The sequence below is a fragment of the Condylura cristata genome, unplaced genomic scaffold (assembly GCF_000260355.1).
Source record: "Condylura cristata isolate star-nosed mole 26May11 unplaced genomic scaffold, ConCri1.0 scaffold00015, whole genome shotgun sequence".
Classification (NCBI taxonomy): domain Eukaryota; kingdom Metazoa; phylum Chordata; class Mammalia; order Eulipotyphla; family Talpidae; genus Condylura; species Condylura cristata.
In genome coordinates this window covers 25,648,024-25,668,962 of record NW_004567116.1, presented here as the reverse complement: position 1 = coordinate 25,668,962, position 20,939 = coordinate 25,648,024, and the positions used below count along the sequence as shown (strand labels likewise).

The following is a 20,939-nucleotide window of genomic DNA, read 5'->3' as shown; positions in this document are numbered from 1 at the left end:
GGGAGGCAGAGACTCACAAATTTCTGCCCTAGGAGCTTTGCTGACTTAAGTTTACAGCGCAAGGGAGGTGCTCTGTGCAGTGATGCAGTGACAGGTATTTGTGGTCATCTTGAGCCTGACAGCTCCATGGTGGTGAAGTCCTTGGCCAGCTAAACCCCGTTAGGTTCCAGGTCAGTTAGCAAAAGGCATCTCTGCCTTTGTGAGCACATGTGATCACTTCTACAACACTGCAGGGATGCTCATGGGTGCAATGGTGAATGGCAGGGACTTCATCTTCGAGCTCCTACTGGGTGAGAGCTCAGGAGCACTCTGGTGTTTGCATTCTAATGTCTAACAGACGTTTTGAGCAAAATGTCCATGTTTGGTAGTGATCCTTTCACTCTCATATAAGTTAATGAATTGTCAAAAGCAAGATGAACTAGGATCCAATGTTTTTGAAATAGACAAAATGGAAATTATTTTAGAACTGAGGGCTAGGACAAGTTTGCATCTTTACTCACAGAAAAAGTACAAAAAATGTGATGCTCGTGCGTTTCTGAATCTCTCGAGAAAGGCTGCTTGGCTTTCAGACCCCCATAGCTTTGTGCAAATGTTGATATTCCACTTAAACACATTTGGCCTCTCGTGGCTCTATTATTGGTTGTTAAAAAGTTAAATAAATGAAACAGAAAAAAATATGTTTAAATGTAATAGTTGAGAATTTCGGGCTCATCTCCTCCATGAAATGGGGCACTGCTGATTTTTGTGTCCCCCAAATCTGGCACAGAATGCGCATCCTGAATGGTTGCATCCCCCGAGTCTATTTCAAAGGTGCATCTTATGAAGACTGTAGTGTCTCTGGAAACCTTCCCGCTCTGGTGTGTCTTCTTCCGACTCTGCAGTGAATTTCCTGGGAACCCAGCCTGTACCCTGACCACCGCTCTAGGAACAGCTCTCTGTATATTTGTGCACCCACCATGTCCGCTTCCTGATTTACTTCCATGAGTTGAAAACATTGGCAAGTCAAAGAGAAACCAGATTCAACACTTTCAGAGTACAGTTTTACTGAAGGCAGGGGCAGTGCCTGTAATCTGAGTCACGCCAAGGAACACATTCCTGGCTGCTGCTTTAAAGCTCTGCTCCTACTCTGATATCCGTCAGGTTTATTTGGTTTAACTCCTGCCCTGGACACAGGCTTGTTGATGTGCATCAGAATGTCATAAAAGCATCTCCTCCGGGATTCCGGCCGAACAGCTGCAGAATAGCAGGCATTTTTCTTCCCTTCACTCTGTATTGACAGCAGGTTTGAATCACCCTGCCCTGTTTTCGGTAACATAAGCAGGCCAGAAATCATTTGAAAAACATTTCGAATGTCTAATTTGATCTTTTCAATGAGAAGGAGGCGTTGCCTGGTACATTTTGTATTTTTTTGTGTTTGAGATTTGAGAACATACAAGGACCTCGCTCTCCCGCCCTTCCTTTTTCCTGCTGATCCACACAGGAGTGGAGATCCCTTCACACTCGGGAATACCCCGTCACCCGCTGCTTCTCCCACATCCCTGCAAATTCTTGGAGAAGTCCGTCCACTCACTCCACTGCTGCTGGCCACCCAGTTGGGTCTTCTCTTGCTGTTAGCTAGGTGTTGGCTGTCTGCTGTCAAGCTCACCCTGCCGCCGATAGCACTCTTCCCCGCCCCGCAGAGAGAGTCAACAGCTCTCCACATTATCAGCTAATAAAATGTGAACACTTTGCTGGAGCTGCCTGTCTGTGCCCTGCTCGGTTGCCAGTCAAGCTCCTGCCTGGCTCTCCCGCGAGGAGGATGCCAAGGCTCAGGGCAGCAGGGCAGCACCGAGTTGCAGGTCTGCTACTAATTCCAGCAGTGATGCCGGGCACTGAGCACGTTCTCTGGGCCTCAGGTTCCGCCTGGTCTGGAAGGGGCATCATGCCAGCTTGTCGTTTGAGCACTGGTACACAGAGATGGCCTGCTGCTGCTGCTGTTCCTGCCTCTTGCCTTCCTTATCCCTCACCACAAGCCACTAAACTCTGCTAAAATCCTTTCTTTTCCACACACTTCATCCGCAGAAACTGTCTTTAACCCAGAGACAAGTCAGACCCTCCTGAGCCAGGAAACCCTGAGTTAACTTGTTCTAGCTTGTGAGAGACAATGACAACATATTAAAGGGATCAAAAGCCTATTGATGCCATGTGAGTGGCTTGAAATCTGCCATTGCAGGGGTATTCACACCACAGAAATCAACAAACACGATGAATCGGATTTTTTTTTCCTCCCAGAGTCAGTCAGTAGGTGTTCTCCAGCCTACCACAGGGGTTCGACTCAAATGGCTTCCAACTCACAAGTAGAAGAAGACCTGGAGCCCTGATTTTCTGGAAGTGTTTTGCATTGCATTATTTTGTTTGGTTGGAGTGGAGGAGCAGTTTGGGGTTGCCACTGTTAGCTGCTAGTTCCTGTTTGCTGAAATGCTAGAACTTGTAGATCAGGCATCTTACTGTCCTGTGAGCAACATTCATCACTTACCAGAAAATGGCTTTTGTTGTTGAGTAACACGGGCTTTGGGGATTGCAGATTTTCCCTGGTAGTTTAAGGTCTTGGAGGAGTTGGAGTGTTGTAACACGAGTAGCTTAGGTTTGTTTGAGTGTTGGATGTTCCTGTTCTTACAAGTCCTTCTTTTGTGACCTTGAGAGTTTCTCAGTAGCCACCTTTTATTTTTAAGATCCCAGCTTCCTCCTACGTTGTTAATTGTTCCCATCTGCCACCTCCCATCTCATACCCAGAGTGGTTTATACAGAGGAGTTTCTTATCTCCTTCCAGACCATACTCCCAGAGCCCCGTCTTCCACCCCTGGAGTGTTCTATCTCAGGTATTTTGTAAACAAAGGAAGCTTCTCAGAAGAGCTTGGCTGCCACTGTTAAGATCACATTTTTCACTCTCTTCTGTCTCTCCAAAACTCAGTAGCTAACTTCTTCCAGGTGAGAATTCTTTTAGCTTGATGATGGTGCACTGCTTTGTGCAACAGCCACCACATTCACTTGGCACTCATTTATTGAGCTTGACTTACTACTAGCTGTTAGCCCTTCAAGGAGCTAAAATGATCATGGAGTCCAACCGGGGCTTAGTTTTTGGTGGTGGGAGAGGTGGGCCCCCATCAAAAGCCACCTGATTTTCACAAGAAAATAGCTTCGGTTGAGAAGGGGATATTATAGTAAATGAATCTCATTGAACTTGAGACACATGATTCCATTTCATCCCTCTGGTTTGGATCTTTTAGAAGGTGTAGATGCACCCCCATGGCCTGCAGGACCCCTGGGAACTGTCCTCTTGTGCCCAAGCTTCAAGCACCTGCCCATGGAGTTAGCAGTTCCATGCAGGGCAGTAGACTCCGCACCCAGACTTCTAGTGCTGCTCTCCGAAATGTTCTCTGCTTTCCTCAGTCCTCAGTCCTCCTGCCTCTGCGTCACTGACTCATCTGGGATGTTTCAGGTTAGACTTGTTTCCTCCTGAGAGCCTTTTCTCACTGCTAGGCTGGGTTTGAAACCCCTCCCTCAGTACCCTGCCTTGTTCTTTTGTATCCTCATCATGGCCTCTGGTCTGTCATTAGCACATCAACTCCTTGACCTCAGGGACTGCACCTAATACTCTTCCCGGTCCACTGACACACACAGTGGTGTGTGTCAGTGGTGAGAGGTTTCAGATAAATACCTGTGGTAAAATGAGGGAAGGGCCCAGAGAGTCATAACATCTTAGACACAAGAGCTAGCAAATGCAAATGTGTCTTTGCCATTTGATATTGAAGAAGCTCCTTAAACTTCCCAAACCTGGACTTTTATTTCTGCTGTAAAATGAAGATGGAGCAGTATCTACAATGTATAGGGTATCATGAGGCATACATTTGGCGATGAAAGTAAGTTCATTACATGGTGCTTTTATACCAGAGGTACTTATTGAGTACTTAATGAGCTATAACTAATGCAAAATTACGAGTGAATGCTGGGGAAATAAGATGATACTTTCAGTATAGCAAAAGCAATAGCTTCCAGCATTTAACTGGAAGACAAAGGATGTTATTTCCCAGTTATAGCTGAAGCTATACTATGAAGAGAGATGGTGTAACTTGTCTACAAAGGCGGGGGGGGGGGGCGGGGGGGATCTGCCAAATCAATGTGCATTAAAACACAAAAGCTAATTGTTATTGCTGTCACTGACTTAAATAGAAAATACAGTTAGCCGGAACATTTCCTTTCAGTCATTTAAAGGATTTCTAATTAGCGTCTTTGCAGCAACCACTGAATCGGTCTCTTGACCTAGTGATGTTTATCTAACCCTGTCACACTTGCATTCACTCCTGTACTCAAGGATACCTTCCTTTATGTGGCCAGATGGTAAATATTTGGGACTCTCTGGGCTATAGGGTCTGGCTGGTCAGACTCTTTGGGCTATAGTTCTGCCTTAGTAGTGAGAAAGCAGCTATAGACAGTATGTGTTCCTATAAAAGTTATTTATAAGACAGGTGATGGGCATTTGACCTTCAGGTCCTGGTTGACTGTGTTCTATCTCAGAGGAGGAAATAGGTGACAAGAATGGGCTAAATCTGGACCAAGCTAACAGTAAAGGCCAAGACCAAGAAGAAAAGAGGGTAGAGGAAAGAGGAGGGTAGAGGAAAGAGGAGGGTGAGCTGGGCTCTGACCCTCACAGGAAGAAGCGGTTTGGGAAGTGGGGCTGCTATGTAAGGAGAGTCCTCCAGGGCAGGGAGGAGTCACACAGCTCTGGACGCAGAAGTAGCCCGTGGAGGTGCACCCAAGAGGACAGTTGCCCCAGACCAGCCAAGGTCTTTGCAGAGGGCATCCTGCTTTTGGAAGAAGTGACTGGAAGTCAGGAACCCACCTCACAGCACGTGTGTGAGTTTTTCTGTGAAGTTTTTCTATGAAGTTGTCCCCCATTCCACCCCAAGGCCCTCATGTAGAAGCCTGCTTCCGCTGGTCTCTAGAAGAGAGCTGCTCACAGCAAGCATTTCCTTTTGTTCTAGTCACTCATGAATTTATGGTGGTGTCACCAGGAGGGAAATGTTGAGCGTGCATGTCCCCTAACTTGCTTATCAATCCACTTCTGCCTCTTTTTGATGCCTTTCATCTCCTGCAAGACAGTTACTTCCATTTGCAGGCTCCCCTGGGGGTCAGTTTCTGTCTCAAGTCACTTATCCAGGAGAATTGCCGTCACGGCAGACATTCTGGTGCTCTCGGTGGCTCCCCAGAAATATTCTGCTACTTCTTCATCCACGCCCTCCTCACACCATTGCTTTGATTCCACAGATGTATTCTTTTATAAGGGAGAATGAGGCTGCGGCAGGAGGTAGGAGTGTCCTGTGGGACTGACCTCGGCTTGATGCCCCGTGGCATTTACTAGCTGTGTGTTGTCAGCCAGTGACTCAGCCTCTCTGATTACTACCCTCCCTGGGGTGAATGTGTGAAGATTCAGGGACAGATTCTGACTGCCAAGCCCAGTCCCGGTGGGCGTGGGGATAATGCCAGTTGTCTTTTTCTGGTTGCATTTCCTCCATTAAGCCCCAGGTTGGGATTATAAACTTTCACGTGAGTCCCTGTCACTCATATAAAACCTTGTGACCGTAATGTGTGTCTCTCGCTAGAGGAAGTTAAGCCACTTTCCAGGAAGTAGTGGCATCTGGATTGACAGTTGGACGTGACTAGATTAGCAGTCACTTGACATTATTTGAAATCATCGGCTTTGCTTTGGGTTTGTCAAAATTTGAGAAAGAATGAAAGTGTGCAGGCTGCAGGCTGCCTTTGGTCCAGCCTGGACCGGGCAGTGATTTGTGAGGATCCTTCGTTGTGGAGACAAATTTAGGACATGCACTGAATGAACACTTGCGCCGAGTGAGCAGGGAAGAAGCGCATTCTGCTCAAGTTACACATTCCATTTTTCAACATACTGGATCAATGGATCAGCCCCAGGATTCATGGCTGTGAGTATAGTATTGCAAATGGCATCTGGCTCGTCATATTTCACTCCGATCAGGCAAATAATCTCATTAATTTGTTCTGAGTTTGATTTTAATTGCCAGGTTTGGGTGTCTGGACACCTTATTTCCAACTAAATGCCCAGAAAAGAATTAAATTCTAGAAATTGTATGCTGGGCTGGCAAAACACTGCTTGAATGACTTATGCCGACTTGTGCCCAGATTGAGTGAGGCAACACCTTTTTGATCCACAGCTCTGTAAACAATCCCCTATCACGATAGCATCATACTTTGCTGTTACCTTTGCTTATGGTCGGTCTCACCCACAGAACTTGGAACCCTTTAAAAGCACAGACCATATAATATTGCTTTATCTCCTGCAGCTGGGGAAGTCCCTGGAACAAATGTGTCAAAAATATTGGCAGGACCAGCCTGCGATGGATGGAAGAACAAATACTAAATACTGTGGCTGTTTTAGGATTCCCACAGAGAAACACTACCATAGAATTCTGAGCCTCGATCGTATCCCTGTTTACCATGGCTCCAGAATTCATTATTCAAGATTACAGAGGTCCCCCGGAACAATATTTAATAAGCTTTGGAATGTGTAAGTTTGTGTTAAAATCTCCAGACTGGTTCGAGAGAGAGCCTGCTTTTCGCATTCTATCTTGAAGCCCTGCATGTGGGTGAGAAGCTCCTTGAATCCCTTTTCAACGTCACTCATATGAAGAGCCCTTTGAGTTTTGCAGAAACAGAGCAGATGCTGCCAGGAGTGTCTGAGTCATCACTCCAGACAGTGAGAGCTGTGTGTTCACTGGGCTGCCTCCAGCAAGCCTGGTGAGGTGGATGAGGCACAGGGGCCAAAACCTGCCCTGCAAGGGGCCCTGGTACAGAGGAACGAGTGGGGGGTGGGGGAGGTTTGCCAGAGATCTGCAGTCAACTTGGGTGGGGCTGTGGGAGTTATTTGCAAAACCTGGGCACTTAGGAGTGTTTGAGGCCTCAGGAAGGGCAGTTCTCTTCCTCTGCAGAGCTCGGTCAGCCAAGGTTATTGGTGTGTGGCCTGCCTCTCCCCTGTTTGCGGAAGACAGCAGTGCCACCAGTACTTGGCACAGCCATACCTCACTTTAAGAAAGCCCAATACATGTAAGTGAAATGAATGAATCTCCATACAGAGCTTTTTGCAATAGGCTTTCCCCTCTATTCTTTTCTTCCTTATGATGAAGGAAGACAGATGTAGTCACTCTCTTCACTCAGTAGAGGCCAGGCGTGGATACCTTGGACTTTAAGGTTCAGATTTTGGCTCTACTGTCTCCCTAACTGTGACCTTGGGTATGTTGCTAGTCTCTCCAAACTGTACTAAATCCACTTTGTCAGATGAACATGTGCATTGATGGAATAATTAATTTTTTAAAATGTTAATGAGATTATTTAAAGCACTTACTACAGTAGCTGGCAGTGGTTGGGACTCAGTAAATAGTAGTTATTAGTGTTTGTTTTATTTTTACTTGTAAATAAGCTGGAGCTCAGTTAGACTAAGGAATTGGTTCCAGACTGCCAAACTATTAAAATGCACTGAACCCATCCACAGAGTTCCGTGATTGTGTAATTCTAAGGGTGAGTGAATAGCATAGAACAGAATAGGACAGTTACATTACATTCTTTCCACCTCATCATGGTTATCTGGGTTTTAGAAGATGCCTTTGCCCTTCCCAGAGAGTTACTAGGCTCCACTAAATGAGAGCTCCATTTACAAAAACTCAGTCTGCCCCCAACTTGTCACAGCCAGGCCTGTTGCATAAAACAAAACAGACACCTGGAGGAAATTGCTTCCTGATTTGGGTGAGTAAAGCCAGCAAGCAATCTCTGGGGGACTCCCCACCTTGGTGGATTTCTTTCTTTCTTTCTTTTTTTTTCCAGAAGAATAATTCTGTTTTTCCATTAAGAAGACAACTGTTTGGTGAAAGGCTCAGAAGTCTGGTAGAGCTGTGTGTGATCAGTGACATCCGTGAAACCCTGGAATTATTTGATCTATCTGATACCAAGTGTCTGCATACTTGGCAGAATCAGGATAAATGACTGCTTTTTTCCTTCTGTTCCTGTGCATTTGGCCTAATACAATCATAGAGAGTGAATAATAGTCCAATTCAGCTCTCAGTTTCTGCCTTGATTCCTCCAGAGAAATACAATAAGCTCGTTCTTTGGTTGGCTTCTGATTTTGATTGGCAGAAAGACTACATTTTGCCAGCATCCTAAATTTTGAAGAACTAAAACCACACTTAAATTATTGCTCGACTGTTTGACATTCTCATTTTTGAAAAGCATCTCCTGGAGGGAAAAATTCTCCTTTTCCTCAGAGAAGGATTTAAAGGTCAGAGAACTTTGCTATAGCGTCTCTGAAAGCTGTTGATAACACCACATCTTGCGCCTATAGAAAAGCTCACACTCCAGCGTCTAGTTTATTGTCTTTGCAATGTAGGATAGACCAGGAGTGCAGCCAGACTTTGAAAGAATGTTGCTTGTCCCTAATCTGTGATCTTTAGTAACCGAAAACACTATGCCTCAGTTTCCTCATTGGAAAATAGAGTCACTCTTACTTATCTCATCGGACTTACGGCATGTGTGAAAAAAATCAATAAAATACAAAATACAAATGCTTGTTAGCATGCTGTCTGGAATAAAGTACAGACTTTGGAAATGTTGGCAATTATTCTTATTAATATACGATTATTAATACCGTCCTAGAGTATTTTTCCATGGTAACGTTTTGCCAAATAAAATCTTTATGTAAAGAGAAGTGCTGCGATAAAAAAGTGAAGCAGAGAACATATAAAAACAGATTGGCTCAACTCCCCTTTTCTACACTTGCTATGCACACTCCCTTCCTCACCTGCCCCCTCCTCATCCCTATCCCTCAGCCCAGGGGGCCCCAGGCCCCTCCTGATGGCCCTTGGCCTCCTGCTCTACACATGCAGAGTCCCGGGTCTGCACTGACTAGTGTTGCTTTAACTCTTTGCTGTCATTCAGTGTCTGTGGGCAGAAAAATCAAAGGGAAAGGAGAGCCACTTCACAGCAAGGGTCTGCCCACGTTTGTCTTCTCCCAGGGCCTCTCTTCATGTGGAATGTTCCAATTATTTTGGCCACTCCTCCCCGAGAATGGTCTATGGTCGCCCTCTACCCTAGTCCTCAGCCTGGGCACACTGTATTTCTCCATAGTGGTAGTTACACTTGCGGAGGTAGTTAAAACTCCTCAAGGGAGTTTTGGGGTGGCCTCAGAGTCGAACTGGTAGTTGTGAAGTAGAGGCAGCAAAGCTACTTCATCTGCTGAGCGCTCCAGCCCTAAGTTCAGTAACAGTTGACCAACTACTGATGCAAACCTCGGGGAGCTCATCACCTGCCAAAGCTCTTTCCCTCTTTGAGAAATGATTGACTTGAAGTAGCAGGCCTCTGAGAAGCTGCCCAGGTGCCGGATGCTGAAGATGTGTGTCCGTTCTAGCTGTGAGCGGGGCTGTGTGCCACAGGGCTGCCTCCTGCTAAGTCATCCAAGTTAATACCAGTCACGAGCACCTCACTTTTCATGGCCACCATGACTCGGGGCTGAGTCACAGTGAGTTTGAGTGTTGACAGAAATCTTTTTTAGACATCCTGCTGCCCAGCCATGATTCCTGCTTCCTGTTTTCATGTAGTTTTTGGCTGTAATGCAGAGACTCATACTAATCATTTGGAAATAAAAGGGAGCAGGTATACATTAAGGATGTTTAATGCTCAAAGTATGTATCATGAAAACATTGTACAATCTATGAGATTACAACTTCACAGGGGGAGCTCAAGGTGTAGCTTCTTATCTGATTTGTGTGACCATTTTCTGCCCCCTTTGTTAGGACAGTGTTTACCAAAGTGCACCCCGGAGCAGGCTGCTTCCTTAAACTAGCCTAGAAAACTCGTTCTATGACAAGAATACATTGAGGAGTCATACAATAACATTGCCATTTTGTATATTTCTGGTTCAGGTAAGCAGATTAAAGTAAACTCAGAGAAGTCCTGCAGGCGATGAAACTGACCTGAGAATCCCTTCTCTCTTTTGCTGCCTGTGTGTCTCCTTGAGTGGAAAGCACTTTGGGGTAACTTGGAAGCCCCCTGTTTTGGAGGGTCCAGCTTGTGTCCCTACCGAAGCAGGAAGAGTAGTAGGCTTAGAGGATGAGGCTGTACATTTCCTCACTCTCTCAGAGTGGTGGATTTACAATAGCATCCATTGCTGCCAAAAAAACTGCTAGCTGTGGATGATGACCTCCTGCCAAAATGAGATTTGCCCCCCGTAAAGTGTTTACAGTCTCTCTGTGAAATTTCATACACCCTTAAAAAAAGAGAGAAGGTTTTTTTATGGCCAGTTTTGTACTTTCTTGCAGCCATATATGGTACAAGACTGAGAATGGTTTGACCAATTACAACTAAAAGCTTTTTCTTGAAACATATTACTGGGATTTTGAACAAATAAATTCAAGAGAAAAGAAGGTGTTTTGAAGATGATAATGGCTTCAAAAATTGAAAGCTGAAGAACAGGATTTTTTAAATTTATTTATTTATTTTTAAAGATTTATTTATTCATACAGAACTGGGGTACAGGCCAGAGATGCGGAGGGTGAGAGGATTCACCAGAGACAAAGTGGGGAGCAGAACAGACAGACTGACGAAGTACACTGCTGCGGGGAGCAGTGGGAGGGTCAGGAGAGGTCTGCCACGCCATGTGGTCACCTCCGGGGCAGGCAGGGATCGAACTCATTTGGAAGTGGCTTAAGCTTCTTAGTGCTGTGCTTTAACCCGCTGCGCCACCAGGGAGGGCCTTTAAATTTATTTTTAAAGGTGTCTTCCTTCCAAGCAGTCAGATAATTTGTCTTCTCATCCAGCAGTGGGAGGCTCTTGATGTAAAGATCAAGTAGGAAGAAGAGAGATTTTTAAGAATTTACTCTCTCTTTAAGGTGTTCTTACAAGGCAAATGTAAATCCAACTTTGTGCCAATACTTGCAGCCAGTTAACCTTTGTTTAGCTTCACCAGTTCTTTATGATGGGAAATGGGATTCGAAACCCTACCTTGTGAAATTAGAGAAAATATAGTGTAAAGGATCTAGGATAAAGGTACTTCCTGATTTTCTTTCAGTATTTCTTAATTTCCAACAAAGAAACAAATTACCTCATCACCTAGCGTTTCATTTAGTGTTATACAAAATAAGTCACTAAAGTAAAAGAATTACCTTGTCATATATTAAAAGAAACTCAACTTAATTGCTGCAGCTGTCCAAGACCTCACTGTCCACTTCCTCCAGGTGGAAAAGTCACGAGGAAACCTGGAAATTTTGTGGTTCATGCAGGAGAGAAACTTCAGGCTACTGAGATAACAAACTTCCACATTCTGTACACTGGTCACAAGATACTGCTATATTCACACGACACTCCAGTGGCCTGCTTTAGCAAAATTGCCACCATCCAGAGAAGAAAAGCATTAACACCTGCCCCCTCCCCCCGCCAAGGTTTCCAATCTTTTCAGTTCACATAAAGAGGACAACTGGCATGATTCTCCTAGAAGGGCAAGCCACACCTGATTTTAGTTTTTTGACCAGATTACAGGGGCAGGTCCAAGAGGGATAAATGTTTTGTTCTTTGCTTTTTGATTTGTCCAACAGCCACTTCAGGCACCTAGTTTGTAATCAGCCATTCTTGCAAGGAAGCTGTGTGCATCTCCTCGCCAACAGCAATATGCCTGGACCCTGAGCGCCCCCCCCCCCATAGCCTTCCAGTTCTTGTTCTTTTTTTTTTTTTTTTTTTTTTTTTAAAGATTTTATTTTATTTGTGCATACAGAACTGGGATACAGGCCAGAGATGTGGAGGGTGGGAGAATTTACCAGAGACAGAGTGGAGTGCAGAACAGGCAGATCAACGAAATACACTGCTGAGGGGAGCAGCGGGCGGGTCAGGAGAGGTCTGCCACGCCATGTGGTCACCTCCGGGGCAGGCGGGAATTGAACTCATGAGGAAACGGCTTTAGATTCTCAGTGCTGTGCTTTAACCCGCTGCGCCACCAGGGAGGGCCCCAGTTCTTGTTCTTTTGAGGAAGAAGAAATGGCTCTGGTTTGGAAATTTTGGGGGTTTTCCTAGAAAAAACAGTTTGTGAGGTTGTTTGGGGGCTGAGGTTGGTGTGGATGGAAGGCAATGAGGAGTCCCAGTCAGACACGACAGCTTGGCCAGAGTAAATGGTAGTTGGAAAAAGAAGCAAGGATGTTCTCACTTGATTGTCAGATTTTGTTAAAAAAAAAAAAAATCATTGTTCTGGCCCCTCCCTGGTGGCTCAGTGGGTTAGGACGCAGCACTATAAGCCAGCCGCAGCCGCTTCAGTGCGGGTTCAATGCCTGGTCCCGGAAGTGACCACCTGGCCCAGCAGACCTCTCCTGTTTTGCCCACTACTCCCTCAGCAGTGTACTTCGTTGATCTGTTTTTTTTTGCTTCCCTTTCTGTCTCTGGTAAATTCTCTCACCATCCCTACACCTCTGTATGCTTAAATAAATCTTAAAAATAAGATCATTGTTCTTTTGAAACTAATTGCTTTTATGCTAGGATAAAAGAAAATCTTCAGCACTAAGTAGTTTCATGGGATTCATTCACCATCAAACTAACAGGCAGACTTTTTTTTTATTTCAGTCAACTAGTACTTCTTGAGCCCTTAGTATGTGGCCATGTACTAAGCACTGAAATAAAGGAGTGAATCTCTGCCTGTGAATCTCTGTGCTGCTCAGAATTCTATAGTCCAGTGTAACCCTATTACAGGTGATAAAAAGTATATAATATTTCCCTTTTGAACCACTTAAAATGTACAGTTCTGTGATACTGAGTACATTTTTTGGACAGCCACCACCATCATCCATCTCCAGAATGCCTTATCTTCCACCAACTGGAGCTCTGTCCTCTCAACACTGATTTCCCACTCCCTAGCCCCCAGCAACTCCCAACCTTAATTCTACTTTTGTCTTTGTGGAATTTTCTCCCACAGCAGATTACCTTTTTCACTCTGTTGATCAAAATTCCTTGTGCACAAAAGTTTTTGATTTTTATTAAAGTTCAACTTTATGTTTTCTTCTGAGAATTTTGACCCCCTTTTTCTGGCATGTGGATATTCAATTTTCCCAGCACTCTCTGTCAGAGACTTTCTATACTCCACTGAACAGTCCTGAAATCATTTGAGCATCTATGCAAGGTTTATTCTGAGCTCTCTAGCCTAGTCCATTTGTCTATTTCTGCCTCTATGACAGTGCCACTCTCATTTCATTACCATAGCTTTGCCATAATTTTTAAAACCAGAAAGTGTGAAACCTCCAACTTTGTTCTTTTTCAAGACTGTTTGGAGGCCTTTGAGATTGCATATGGATTTTTTTTTTTTATTTCTGGAAAAATCATTGACACTTTGATAGGGATTGCATGGACAGAGTAACTTCTTAAGTGTAGTTGTTTACATAGATCGCCATCTTAATTCAAATGTTCTAGGAGCTTTTGGCAAGGCAGACACAAAGAAAGCCATTAAAGTACATAGGTCCAAAGCCTAGTTCCCTGCCCCTCCCCAACCCCCAATTTCTTTGCTGATTCTCATGGCCCCACTTGTCTCCCCTCCTACTGTACTTGCAAGGATGCTATCTATGAAGGAGCTGCAAGGAAGACTATGTTTGAGCTCATGGCCTTAATACCAGGCACTGATCTCAACGGTGCTGAGAAATAACTCCAAGCAGACTCAAGGAATCCCACAGAACCACTGTGAGCACTGAGTGAGGTTTTCCCACCCTGCTGTGGTCTGGCGGCCAACAGGGTTGGAAAGAAAGTGACCTGAGCATCTCTGAAAACAGTCTCCAGCCTGTGTGGCTGGAGTCCATCCACTTGGAGGAAAAAAAAAAAAACTGGTTTCAGTTATCTAACAAATTTGAGTGGTCAAGATTGACACCCTGACAAATTATAGGCAATTGCAACATTTTCTAAGATCCAACTACTGGGCCTTTTCCTGAAGTCTGTGAAGCAGATCTTGGCGGGAAATCTCTTCAGAGCAGTTTAAAATCACAATAGCAGTGATTGGAGCTGGGACCAGCCACCCAGAACACCAGGCACAGCCCTGGAGGGCCTGCTAGCGTGGGGACCAGAACACTGACATCTCCTTAAGAGTAAAGCTGTGGACAGAAGAGACTTTGGGGCAGTGTTGGCCCTTACAGAGGGAAAGAGGAAGATAGGCTTATTTTGCTGCCTTACACAGTATTTTCATTTAGAAAGTATTTTGATTATGGTCAGGGACGGTTAAGGCTGGTTGCCAGGAAAACCAAACTTTTTCCCTCCCTAGGAGAATTAATGATCCCCCTAAACCCTTAAAGAAAAAAAGTTTCCCTTCTTCAAAAGCATCCTGTCTGCAGTGTTTCAAATGAGACTTTTCCTGCTTATGGTGGTTTGACAGTTGATGGTGGTGAGCTTGCAAGCTGGACTTCTTGAACTGAGATGCTCTGGCTGCTGACGTGATCCACTGGTGGATGATAAAGGCTTTGCAGGGGCTCTGACCGTTGTTGAGCATGGACAAGGCTAGACCGTACAGAGTCCACTGCACCTCGTAAGAGCATGTTTGATTGTTTTCAGTTTGCCTTTGAATATTTGGATGTTTATTGGGCTATGTGGTAATTTGTCATTCTTGTGTTTGCTATTCAAAAACTGAAAGTCATTATTTTTTAATTAGTTTTGGCCAAATATGTCCTAGTCATGTTGCCAGCACTGGCCAATCTCAGCAAAATATCATGTGCTGACCGCATATAAATAAATTATGGTCTAGAATGCAGCCATTTCAGTTTCCCTTATTTGGGCCTTCTGACTGGATTTATATTTAGTCGATTATATTTCCCAAGAGAATTAATATAAGGAAAGTGTCTTTAAAATGCTTATTACCTGTTTTCATGTATAAGTATTTCTTGGTTTAATGGAATCTTGCTTCCCCAGCTCAGTCTTTTAGATACTTGCAAGATGTTTGTTAAGTCTGTGAACCACTCGAGTTTTTACTCATTTCATATTTCCCTTAAATCAACTTAAGTTTTAAATCTAATTTAATGCCTGTGAAATGGTCCACTTGCATATGGACTAGTTGCCTTTTCTAATATGCCACCAAACATAACATTTTTAAAGTCTAAAAATGTTCATTCATGTGCCATTAAAAGTAGTTTAATTGCCTTCCCTGACTTACAGAGACTTGTTGGGAGAATACTTATACTTATGTTCACTATATTTCTTTAAGATAACCTGTATTTTTTCAGAATAGATTTAGATTTACCCAAAAATTATATAGGAAGTTCTCAGTAGCACTGCCGGGAGCTCCAGTTCCTCCTCTTATTAATATCAAACATTCTTTTGTGCTTTTCTCCTTTCTCCCTCTTAGAGTCCTTTGCTCTAACAAAGGTCATATACATAAGACGAGAAACAAAAGCTGTCAGTTACTAGACAGAGAAGTGCTCTTAATTTAAAGAATTTGCCCAGCCCTCCCCAGACTGTTTTTCAGAGTACTAGATTGTCTGAGATCGCTGGGTTGATACCATAGGAATGACAAAAATATGTCAAGTTAACCTGCACACAACCTGGAGCCCCCGTCACTATGGATAAGATTCCCAGATGTGATGTAAGTGCCTCATGTTGATGATTTGACCTTTAGATGTCTGGTGCCTTTAGCTCTACTCAAGTTGCTTCTGATCTAGAAACCAAATTAGCTCCGAGGCTGCTTTGTGTAGCTGTTATGATTTAGTAACCAGGGACGCTCAGGCTAAATGGCCAATCCTAAAGCTCTAGGTCTTGATCTTGGTTTTTCTGAGTCCAGGTGGAAAATTTTAATAAAACACTGATGACTAATGACAAAATTTGCATCTCTCTCACCTTAAATGTGACTTGAAAATATCAAAACTATCAAGAAGTCAGAAGGAACTTCCTGAGTACTTTCTCCACTCTTGAGAGTAAGTTTGGGGACAGCAGGGAGGGGCTTTGCCCTAGTAGAACTCACAGGTATACCATGACAACCCAAGGTCATGCCCTCAAGAGAGGTTCCCTTATTCTCTAGGGAGGATTTGAAGATCCCATCTTTGGGTGTCATGGACTTGTTCCCTCTACAACTCTTTACTCTGATTCTGTGGTCTCTTGTGAGAATTGTTACTTCTTTGAACAGTGAACTTCCAGAGCAGGAGCTGTGTTTTATCCAACTCTACTCCCAGTGCCTGGCATAAGTAGGGATTCCCAGATCCTTTTATGGGGAGATATGGTCAGTGTTTGAGGAAAACACAGAGTAGAAAATAAAATGGTGTTCGATGAGCTTGAGGATCTTAGATAGCTTCACAGAGGAAAGGGCATCTGGACTGGGGTTTGAAAACAAAGTAGGAGTTCCTCGAGGCTGTTTTGGTGTGGCTTTTGAAGTGACTGTGAATGTCTGCCCCGCCTACTTTGTGTGAGCCCTTTGCCTGTACCTGGCGTGAAGGACACACATCTTCAGCTAGGCTGCACATTTCACATAGATAAGTGTTTAACTCTGGGTCAGTCCTTAGTTAGTTATAGGTTAATTTCTAGCTGTGTATGTTAATGTTAAAAACACAGAAATGGTAGGAGAGGCATTTCTTGTCAAAACTATTCCTACAAGCAAGCTTTGTAGGAATTCCAAGGAATGTGTGGGAACAGAAAAGTCATGTTGACCCATGTACTCGTACTCTAGGGAATGAGCATAGAACTTACTCAGGCAAGAGGAGTGTCATCTATGTGAGGTATAGTCTATTGAGTGTAGAATGTGATGTTCCAATTCCTATAAGGGCATTATTGCAACCTGACCCTCAGACCCCCTTTTCTTTCACACATATTTTCTAACAATTGGTAAACCTTAATAATTATATTAGTTATCATCTGCTCCTTTGCTACAATGTGAACTCCATGAAGACAGACAGGGATCTTTTGTTTAGTCATTGATATGTCCTAGGTGCCTACAACAGTGTCTGGCCTATGGTAGAGTCTCATGAATGAATGAAAGGTTGGTATGAATGAGGATGTTGAATGAATGACCAAATACTTCTACCCTAGACCTGAGCCCAGATAAGGAGGAAGAGTCATCCTGAGAAAAATGGGACTTGAGGGTAAAGGGTCACTGGCTTTTCACCCAAAGAGCCAGCTGCCTCCTTTCCAGTGTGGAAACTGGATGATCCCCCAGGGATATCACGAGCTCACCTAAGCTGTAGAAAAGGCAGTGCCCAGAGAGCACTTCAGGCATCATGTGACTGTTTTAAATGTGTTCTTTATCAACAGAGGTAGCTGTGATGTAGTCCTAAGAGCACTGTCAGTCGAGTTGGGTTCAAATCCTGGCTTTGTCCCTTTAGAGCTAGACTTAGGGTCCATCATTAGCCCTCTCCGAGCCTAAACTTCATCACTCATAAAACAGGGTTAGTGACCCCTCTTCACAGCATCCCTAGCTGGCACTGCCCCTCCTGACAAGCAGGAGGCTCTGGCGTGGGCCTGCAGGGACCCTCTGAAAGGCAGCGGTGTGGGTGGGTTACATGCGCCTCTTTCCAAGCCAATCTCCGCTCTCCCCAGGAAGAGATCCAACAACGCCCCATGAGTTTTGTTAGGGAGGATTGTGCAGCAGTACCCCCCCTTCCAAACCCAAATCCCCAGTAAGTCAGAAAGATGTATGTGTTTTAAAACATTGGGAGGTCTGCTTTGGATCACCCTGGAACTGTGGCTTCCCTGAGCAGCTGAGAATGAAGGGAAGCACTTGGCGTTCTTGCCCCACACAGGGGCTGCCTTCACTTGGCTTTGGCGGCCGTTGACTTTTAAATCATAAAAAGCCGCTCTATATACAGTTTACTCTGTTGCTAGAAGGCAGCCGAATATAGGTATTAAAAAAAGGGGAGGGGGGGCAGAAGAAGCAGCCGTTAATCCCGCCAGGCTTCTGGGCACTGGAGCAGTTGCGGATGACAAAAGTTAATTAGAAACATGAGCAGTTTAACCGAAAACACTTGTGACAATTGCGAGGGCCGTCTCTCCTGCTGGAGAATTCTTAAGGAGTCGTTGCGGGAGAAAGTGGCTGCTGCTAGGTAAGTTGAGTCATTGTGACTTTGCAGAAGCGCCCTTTGGGGATGGGAGGGCTGCAGCCCGTCTGTTCTGCATGCCGGGTAGGCACAGGATGTGGGTGGGTGGGCAGGCGGGGGCCTCCGCCGGGAAGGGCGCCCCTCCAGCTCCTCGGCGTTTGTCCTGACAGCTGCCCTCACTTGCGAGAGGGCGCGGGGAGACCAAGATGCCGCCATCTTCACGTTCTGGTGGCTAGCAGTATTCCAGTTTGGAACCTGCCCTTCCCAGAATAATTCCCGTTGTAGTTTCGAAATAGTTTGAGGCTTTTCTGAGAAAAGAATCTGGCTGGGGAAACACTCGCTGAGCGCCAAAGGGAAGCCTTGACTTTCAGATAACCGAAGTGTTTTCTTGCCTAGGGTGAAGCTGGTGTGCAGTTCAGACTCTAAAGCTAGAAAGTCTTATTTTGTTTTGAGTCCGTGTCTGTAGCTCTTTGAAAGTACCAGCATAGGAACACTTCCTATGCTTTGATCGGACTTAGCCACCTTGGTGGGTGAGGATTCTCTTCTTGAAAGAAAAAAGAGGTTTCTCTTCTTTTTCTTTTTTTTAGGGGGTTGGGAGGCAAGGGGTACAAGGGATTTGTTTTAATGTCTCTGTTCCATTGTTTTCTTCAAGGTGGATATTCTTTGACTCTTTTGTACAACTGAGAAATGGGGGTGTGGGTTGAATAATGCAAAGTAGTAGATGTACCCTGTATCTTTCTACATCACCTCATACCTCAGTGGTGTGGTTATTTTGTTTTTCCATCTGTGTATTTGCTTCATTGTGCCTTGTGCATGTTAATGTGGAGTTCGGCTTGTATTTTCACAGCATACACCAAAATGTATGGGGTGATGGGACCTGTGCATGGTGGAGAGGAGAGGACCTGCAGGTGGGGTTTCAGATGTAACCACAGGTCGTGTCCACAGTGGGTTATGCAGCTACGGGGCACTTGAGCTGGGAGTGACTGACTGCGCACACTCATGGCCCTTCCTCATCTTGAGTGCAGCCTTAGATGTCATTCAGGTTTCTTTCTCTTGCCCACCTCTGCAGAGTTACTGGCCAGCCCAGCCTCCTCCCTCCCCGGAATGAGCGAGAATGTATCAGCTCCCCTGGAGAGCTGCAGCACCTCCCCGTCTGCTAATTGCAGTGCCTCCTCGTCCATCCCCCAGCCCGGTGCCGCCTCCAAGCCCTGGCGCAGCAAGTCCATCAGCGTGAAGCACAGCGCCACCTCGTCCATGCTCTCAGTCAAGCAGCCCATGCCCGAGGCCCCCAGGCCCACCCCTGAAGCCATGAAGCCAGCCCCCAACAATCAGAAGTCCATGTTGGAAAAGCTAAAACTTTTCAACAGTAAAGGGGGCTCCAAGGTGGGTGAGGGGCCCGGGTCACGGGACACAAGCTGTGAGCGGCTGGAGATCCTGCCCAGCTTTGAAGAGAGTGAAGAAATAGAGGCCAACAGCCGCTCGCTCTCCACTCCAGGCCCCGTGTCCAACAGCCCCAAGATTGCGCTCAAGGGCATTGCCCAGAGAACTTTCAGCCGGGCGCTGACCAACAAGAAGAGCTCTCCAAAAGGCAGTGAGAAAGAAAAGGAGAAACAGCAGCGGGAGAAGGAAAAGGAGAAAAGCAAGGATGTGGCCAAGAGAGCCTCTGTGGCAGAGAGGCCGGACCTCAAAGAGGGGCCGAAGGAAGACCCCAGCGGGGCAGTGGTGGCAGACATGCCAAAAAAGTCCTCCAAGATCGCCAGCTTCATCCCCAAAGGGGGGAAGCTCAACAGTGCCAAGAAGGAGGCCCCAGCCCCTTCCCACAGTGGAATACCAAAACCAGGAATGAAGAGTGTGCCCACGAAATCCCCAAGTGCCCCCATCCCCTCCAAGGAGGGCGAGCGGAGCCGGGGTGGGAAGCCGAGCTCAGGGCTCCCCCAGCAGAAGCCCCAACTGGATGGCAGACATTCCAGTTCCTCCTCCAGTCTGGCATCCTCGGAGGGGAAAGGCCCAGGAGGGACCACCCTCAACCACAGCATCAGCAGCCAGACTGTCAGTGGGTTTGTGGGGACCACCCAGACCACAGGAAGCAATACTGTCAGTGTCCAGCTACCTCAGCCCCAGCAGCAATACAGCCACCCCAACACTGCTACGGTCGCGCCTTTCCTGTACAGGTAAGCGCATCTCCCACCTGCCCTTCCTGGGCCAGAGAGCCTTTCTAGTGGATTCTAGGTCCTGGGAGGGCAGGAATCAGGAACATTTAGACTGACAGCTTAGATACCCCATCAGTTCGCAGGAGAGAGATGCATTGTGTGTTCTAGGCCACAATGAATACCAGGGCTTGGGGGGGGGGGTCAAAGGAAACTGGGAAAAGAAGTAAGATTGGAGCTGACCCAGGTGTGTGGGGATCCAAAGGCATTTCAGAAACAGCTGGCAGCATGAGCAGATGCCTGAGGGGTGGGGAGTGACCTCCACGAGCGCCTCTCCCCCAACTAGCCCTAACTTCCTGAGTCTACTTTAAAAGATGAAAGCCACAAGCTACCTTGCTGCATCTCTGAGCCTTCTTGTCTACCTGGCACTTCCAGGTCCTCACAATTTCATACTGCATCCCACGTGTTAAGTGTTGTTTTAGTCCCTGACCGTGTGCTGAGTTTTTGGAGGGGAGAGTGAGATGAGGGAGAAAGGGTAGTGGTAAGTGAGGAACCAGTTCTAGAAGAACAAAGGAATGCTGTATGGAGCAGACACACGTCTAGGTGTTTGTGTCTGGCTCCATCATCCTACCTGTCATCTGTCTCTTGGTCGTACCAGCTCTGCAGGCAGAGAGGACCATGTGGCGCCAGGACTGCTGTGTGTGGTTCTGGA

The 20,939-nt window shown here is 45.8% G+C and overlaps 1 protein-coding gene across 2 annotated transcripts in view; it reads left to right on the top strand.

Moving 5' to 3' along the window:
- Window positions 1-20,939, top strand: part of NAV2 (neuron navigator 2) — a 358,500-nt gene that overhangs the window by 188,076 nt on the left and 149,485 nt on the right. For both annotated transcript variants that reach the window (XM_004682985.2, XM_012725369.1), the window contains one exon: window positions 19,150-20,251. In XM_004682985.2, the coding sequence (XP_004683042.1) occupies window positions 19,150-20,251 (1,102 nt within the window). The remainder of the gene's footprint in view (window positions 1-19,149; window positions 20,252-20,939) is intronic.